The sequence below is a fragment of the Micropterus dolomieu genome, linkage group LG06 (assembly GCF_021292245.1).
Source record: "Micropterus dolomieu isolate WLL.071019.BEF.003 ecotype Adirondacks linkage group LG06, ASM2129224v1, whole genome shotgun sequence".
Lineage (NCBI taxonomy): Eukaryota > Metazoa > Chordata > Actinopteri > Centrarchiformes > Centrarchidae > Micropterus > Micropterus dolomieu.
This window is the reverse complement of record NC_060155.1, coordinates 28,141,296-28,148,835: the sequence shown is the minus strand read 5'-3', so window position 1 is coordinate 28,148,835 and position 7,540 is coordinate 28,141,296. Positions and strand designations below refer to the sequence as shown.

Below are 7,540 nucleotides of genomic sequence, written 5' to 3'. Positions count from 1 at the left end.
CCATAAGTTGGTCCAGAAAATGTCTCTAGAATGCAGGAAATTAATAGTTTAATGCTCAAAGGACCCCCAGGCCCCCAAATGAATACCCTAACCCTATGATCAATGAATATTTCTTCTAAATAGCATTGGAGCATCTTGTTTTCTTGTTCTCATGACTCCAATATTGTGCATCCTCACGTCTCACGGACTAAGTGTTCATCACATCCCTAAGATGTCCCCACCACTTTTCAACACAAAGTGACGCCCTTGGTATGAAACCCTGAGATGAAGCCTTTATGCTCAGTTTAACACAACCCTCCCCTCTTCAGCTGAGACTCTTCTCTTCTGCAGAAATAATATCCTATCCACACAGACATGTCTGATATGTGTGTTGCTCTTTAAATAAAAAATGAATGCTGCGATTTAATAGTCTGGTAAATGTAGCTGTTGGGTGTCAACAGCTTTGTTTTTGAATTGGACAGAAAGCAAGTTTCCACATCTAGTCCAAAACTATTTACTCAAAGCTGAAGTTCGTAGTGATTCTGGGTCACAGGTCTGTTTACTGTTTGGCTGCAGCGTCATTGAGAAAGGCAACATGACTCCAGCTATTGGTCACTTTGTTCAATCTGCCGTTATCAAGGATCACCCCCTCTCCCTTTAACCCTCTCCAGCAGCAGGCAGCGGACAGTGAAATGTAACCGGACCCTCGGTGCGCCATGAACGGGCCTCAGCTCAGTGAACTCCCGGACGACTCGGAGCAGCTCAGGCCGCATGTGAGCAGCCTGAGGCGGAGAGCCCTGCAGGCCAGCGAGCTGTCCGCGGTCAGGACTTTCTCCGACGCCTTTCTCTGCAAGTTTCTGCGGGCCAGAGACTTCGACGAGGAGCTCTCTCTGAAGGTAACTTCACCACCTCCCTCCAGGACAAACAAGTCACTCTAACATAATGAGCGTGCACGGTAGTAGAGAGAGATCCTGTAGCGTTTAGTGAGTTTTTAGAAATCCAAGTTAACCTTGACTCAGCGGACGTTTGGGGAGGATGTTTTTGTCTTAGTGTCTTCCTGAAGGATTGCTGCAAGCAGAGTCTCACCGATATCAAAAGCAGCACGCACAGTGCGCCTGGTTACTGCGCAGTTATTGGACAAACAATAAGTTCTTTAGTCGTGTCTATAACTAAAGAAGCTGTGTATGTGTCAAGCACCAGACTGAACAAGCGTTTAAGCTAAAAGCTTAAGGTTTACTGGGTGTTACCTGTTTAATAGATGAGTTATTAAAAGGCTGGTGTGTAAAACAGGCTACAGCAAATGGTTTTGATGCTGTGTTTACCCTCCTGAACTTTTACCCTTCTACATTTATTTAGCAGCTATAGTTACTAGTTACATAACAATTTTAGATTTTACATACAAAGCATATCACAAATCAGAATCAGAATCAGCTTTATTTGCCAGGTATGTGTACACATATGAGGAATCTGAATTGTACAATGCTCACGATGTGCTTATTTATACAATAATACAATAATAAATGTGCAGAAGTGTATATAATCTGATGCATTGTACAAAAGAGTATATACAATACTTTTAATTTTTTTGCTGTGATTTTACTTTCACATAACTTTGTTACAGTCATGTATTGCTGAACAGACAGCTGATATGATTACAGTACATAAGAAATATCGTAATGTCATTCATTTATTTTTGCTAGTGAGAGTTTATCTGCTAAATTTGATGCATTCTCCCTTAAACAGTCGGATCAGTCACAAACACATATCACACATACACTGATTGGCACATGAACTAGCCATGCAGATAGTTTCAGCTTAAAACCGTAAATATTATCCACCAAAGAATTAGTGCCTATACTGTTGACAGTGTATTTCATAGCAAACATTACGACATGTCACAGTAGGAAAAGCACAAGTGTCAATAATAAACTGAATAATGGCTAAATTCCATTTAGCTGCTGTATAGAAGAGACTTAGGTAGGGATGATAGGGACATGTCCCTCCACATATACAGTGACAGTTCTTGTGGAAATTATATTCCTGGTGAGGGGTTGTGCAGATACTTGAGTAACAACCAACCGTTGTCTTTGAAGAACTTATTAATAAAAGAGAATAAACAGAGAAGTACTACAACACATATACAGCTGGTCCAGAGACCTGCCGCCTAGGGCGGCTCTGGGCCCCGAGCAAAGGGAAGCATCATCATTTACACAGTCTAGGTTTCTATGTTTTGGGGAACAGAGATCAAAAAACACCAAAACAATCTCAATGCTCTGACCTAAACCCTAGTAAATGGGAACAGACTAACATAAGGAGTATAGGAGAGGAAAAGTTAAGGATAAAAACACAATACATAAGCCGTTAGACAACTAATATTTTTCAGCTTTGTCTTATACCTTTGATTTATGAATGCTTAAAGGAACATATTAACTATAGTAAAGTAATTGTGGGAGACAATATGTTGAGAAAAAGAGGGTTGAAATGTGTTGAGATTTTAAACTGTGCAGACTTAAGCACATTATGATTACTTTTTTAAATGTGGTATGAACTGTTCAATAGTTACCAGCCTAATCACCACTACAGATTAATGTGTACGTGTGTTAGTTCAATTATTTTTAAACATTATTCAAAAGCTGGTACATAAATGGATAACAGTCACCACTGAAGCGGAGTGTGAGCTGCTCTTTATTGGACGTGCTGAAGTTAACATTTGTGTGGATTCGTGGTGAGATTTCTGCCTGATCAGAAGTGTTTAGTTTCGGTTTTCACCTCCGAGGAAGACAGCACACTTGTCTCATCCAATAGGAGTCCCAAACGGTTCTGTGCTACCATATCTTCTTTTTTTTCCTCATTAAAGTCAGACTTTATTCTCATAATATTAGTTATTTTCCTCAAAATATTACAACTTCATTCTGCACATGTCAGAGAACACAGATATGTGGGAGAGATTCTGAATGAGCAGAAAACCTGCTGAAACACAGGAGCTATTAAAGTCCAGGAGTTTATAACTAAATAAATGTATCATTGTTGTGACAACTGACTTAGATTCTGTTAGAGGTTTATATTGTAAATTGTCCCCTGCTGCTTGAATTTTGTGTTTTCCGCTATATAAATACGACCATAAATTAATGCAGAAAAGGCAGAAATTGGTGTAGAAATGAATAAAGTGATGAAGTAACACAAAAAAGGAAGATAAAGAAATAAGAGCATGTTAAATAGTGGCTTTTACTAGGTTTACAGAAATGGTTTAAGCCTATAGTGCTCAGCAGGAGACACTCACAGTTCAAACTGTGTCAAATTATGTCAAATTAATGTCTGAGATTGTTAAATCAAATATTTTTTAACTGCTTGCCTGTCCATGTTTTTGTCCTGGTTGACCAGTTGTTGATCAAGTTGTCCTTTACAAATCCTGTAGGTGTACTGTTTGTGCATTACTTGGTTTACAGCAGCTTAATCATCATTATTGTTGCAATTGTTGTGTTTTTACTACAATATTCTTTAAGATTTATTGTAAACTATAAATATAGGGCACTGTAGCCTTTCATTTGAGCATGTTGAGTCTGTCAGTGTGTTTGTACGCAACTCTTAAGAGAGGACTTAGAGAGCTCAAAGTGAAGGCTGAGTTGCTCAAGTTTATTTGAGAGCAGCTGGAGCTCAGCCAACTGGGTCTGAACTCAGCAGTCTGTACTTTTGACTGGAATCACTCGTGCACATCACAAAACTCTGTTCCCGCTCAAATAGTTATTTGGATTTGCTTTTATTCCAACCCAGCAACCTCGGCTTGGATTTTAATGTCCTGAACCGTAGGTAAAAGGTTATAAAGCACATATCATCTTGGAAGTGATGTAGTAGAATCATGAATTCCCTGGTGTCCCTGAACGTTGCATGTGTCCTGGGCAGCTCTTACTGAACTACCAGCGGTGGCGGAGGGAGAGTCCTGAGATCAGCACCTGTCTGTCTCCCAGCTCGGTGCTCGGCCTCCTCAACACATCGTACCATGCCGTCCTCCCGCAGCGCGACCACACTGGCAGCAGGGTGCTCGTCTACAGGATTGGTCAGTATACACGTGTGTGTCTCTAAACAAAAGCAGTGATGTACAGTAATGCTGCATAGAACAGATGTGTTTTCTCTTAATGCCTGTTTTTCTTGTTTTTGTTTTTTGAGCTTTATAACTCCACATGTAAGCATCAAAGAGCCACAACTCTATTATTACTCTGTAATTCTCAGAGGAATTTACTTGAAAGAACAGTTAAATTTAAACCCAAATAAAAACAGGATCCATTTATTTAATTGTCAGTAGAAACTTTATTCTTTATCTATGTTGAACTTTGTGCTTGTCTGTAGACAAATTTCACACATTTGCGTGTTCAGCTGACCTGCTGTGATTTAACTACAAGAGTCTCCACGTTACGGTAACTTAGCATGTAATTGAAATTAATTGATTGCCCCTGAACACTCACATACTCCATCGAGAGTCTACCAATATAATTTTTAAACAAAGCATATAACTGTGTCTGATGCCCTCTTGTTTTGCATTTGGATAAACCTATGGCCAGTTTCTTTATACATTGTAATTTAGCCAAAGTTAATGATATTCTCAATGATCCTCAACACAGGAACACAGGAGGTCTGGGATAATTTAACAGCACTGCAGGTAACAAGTGTGAGCAGGACAACAGGAGTAGGACCCAAATGCAGACTAAAGAGGGTCCGTGCGTGAAGTATAATTCATCTGCAGTTGTTAACATTGTATGATGAAAAATAACAGTTTAGGGGGTATTACCTAATTTAATTGTCTCAATTGCGCTATTGCAAACATATGCTGACACATGTGAGTTCATTTTTCCTGGGCCAATGCTGCTTAAACTACATTAGCACTATTCTGTGTTATTGTCGCATTGAATGAAGACGTGCAATGCAATTTAGCGCACAAAAGCGTCCGCTTGTTCCATTATCCAACTTGCACAATGGAAATTGAACAAGAAATTCTAAAAACGGGAAACAGAGCTCGCCTTCAAAATAAAATGTCTGTTTTTTTATCATTATAAGGATAGACTTAAAAAACAAATAGCCCAGCTTAAATATTGAACATAATACGTAATTGTCGTATTTCTGTCCCTTAACAATATTATTATTTATTATTATTAGGCTATACCACATTATTTTAATTAGCAATTGGCTCAAACACTGGAATTATTATAGAGTGCTGTGTTTCATGCCCATTGCTGCGGGTCTGTGGGGACAGTTCATTGTGTTTATTGTCAAACAAGAAGATACAAAAAGTCACAAGCTGGGTGGTAAAGCAAAACTGTCCAAATAGCAGCGTAGTACGTCCACAGAGTTGCCAGCAAATGCAGGGAAGAAGAGTGCTAGCAAGCAAATATACTTAAAGTAGATAACTGACTTGATTTCAAATGACTCCCACTCTTTGCACAATTAATTTCTGCTTCGTCCTTCTAGTCGAAGGTTTATTGTCCCAAAATGCAGAACAAAGCTGTATAAAAATAGCGTTGGTTCAGCAGCCATCACTCAGAAGTACTTTCATTATGTTTATCTACTGTCTGTGTTTGTTTCTGACTTGTCCCCTCAAGACAAATTTACCTACCGGTATAAATAGTGATCTGACCTGACCTTCCTGAGCTTTAACAGAAGCTGGTATCCTTGATGTTGCATTACTGCAAACTTCTGGAGTTATTAACACTCCTCCACCCCTGATGTTTCTGATTTGTTCCATCAGACCTGTTCCCATCTGTAGATATCATCATCAACTTTGCCTCTGCTGCATATTTCCTGCATGTTGTAAGCTCTTGATTTGTGGTTTCAGATTCTTTATGTTCACAAAAACCAGCTCCTTCACTATAATTAATATAATTATATTAAAATTATATTAATTATAAATGGCATACAACTCAACAGTATACAGAAGTTGAAATAATCAGATGTCAGAAGATGCCATCGCAGTGACATTATACATTTATCAGAACTGTCGAGGATAACACAAACTTATTTCCATTGTGGTCCTCGTTTATGTTGAAGTGTCCCACCGAAATGCATTTAGGGCCAGATTTACTAAAGGTTTGCGTAAGTAAAAATGTGTGCAAACTTGATATAACCAGCAAATTAACATGTAAGCTGATCTACTAACGGTGTGCACGTTAGAATGACGTCTTTCAAAAGTGCAATATAGCACCCGTTGTTCATTTACTACTTTTGCCTTAATGAATATGCAGATTGGGGTGTTTCAGTTTTATTGTGAAAAGTAATGGGAGGATAAAATGCAAATACATTTATTTACTACACGCAGTGTGATCTAACAAGCCTAAAAGCAATTTCATGTGAGTGCAGCAGCTTCTGTATTTAATACATTTGAAAGGAAGGTGCAAGTGTTGTGCAGAGATGGCTGCTGTTATCGTTGTGAGAAGGAGACACAGCCGTGATGAAAGAAGACGTAGAGAAATTAATAATATTAGATAATATTATTCAATATCCAATATATAGAAATACAATTATTTTATTTTATTTATTTAATGAACTAAATGAATGGAATTGTTTTTTGTATTTGCCTTGAAGCTTTGACAATTACCAACTTTTGAAAGTGCGCCGGTCGTAATAGCGACACAAACCATTGTAGGTATCGTAGAGGGAATGGGGAGTTGGGGCGTACAGGGACAGGAGATCACGGAGCGACCGGGCACGGTGCTGATGGTCGGTGGTCGTTCCCTCTGGCTGGATGAAGCACGATCTGCTTGCATTTCCTCCCATCTGGGTCATTCCAGCACGCTGTAGCTGTTTCTGCTGGGACAGGTACATAACAATTTCCACATACTAGGGACGCACTGAATGAAACAAACCAAGATTTTTACGCAGTGGCTGCTTTCCCTCCCGACTCTCCAAGGCGGAAACCGTTAAAACAAGCAAAACCCTCATTTAAATACTGCCGCTGTCATGGGTGGCTGAGTGCAGTTTTAGATAGCAGAGGCGTGGACCCTAATGCAGACCAAAGGCGAAGGATGCAGTTCAGCCAGAGATTTATTAATGCAAAACAAAACAGGCTTATGTGCAAGCAAAGGCAAAATCCAAAACTGAGGTATAGCCAAAAGTAATCCAAAGCACAGGCAGAGAAATCCAGACATGAGCGAATAAATCCATGTAACAGAGAACTGGCAAAACACTCAACACAAACGAAGGACGTCACAAAGACTGAACAGCAAAAACCAAATTTTGAGAAGTGCCATATATTGAGAATAGGGACTTTAAATGGTACAGATTTCAATTTAAATTGTTCTGCTCCTATTAGATGGACAAATGGCTCTGTAGATATTTTAGGTATTCACATACCAGACAATTTCCAAAATATTGTCAAATACAATTACGATAAAAAAATGCAAAAAGTAGATAGAATTTTACAGCCATGGAGGAGCAGCTCACTTACATTACAAGGAAGGGTCACACTGATTAACTCATTGGTAATCCCCCAATTTGTTTATTTAATAATGACCCTTCCAACTCCTGACAATTCCTTTTTTAAATGCTTTGAACAAAGCATTTTTAAATTTTTATG

General features: G+C 38.9%; 1 protein-coding gene across 1 annotated transcript in view; it reads left to right on the top strand.

Moving 5' to 3' along the window:
* Positions 1 to 340: 340 nt before the first annotated feature.
* ttpa (tocopherol (alpha) transfer protein) overlaps positions 341 to 7,540 on the top strand; it is a 13,506-nt gene continuing 6,306 nt past the window's right edge. The window contains exons 1-3 of the mRNA XM_046051994.1: positions 341 to 532; positions 654 to 875; positions 3,880 to 4,033. Coding sequence (XP_045907950.1) covers positions 696 to 875; positions 3,880 to 4,033 — 334 coding nt within the window. The 5' untranslated portion in view covers positions 341 to 532; positions 654 to 695. The remainder of the gene's footprint in view (positions 533 to 653; positions 876 to 3,879; positions 4,034 to 7,540) is intronic.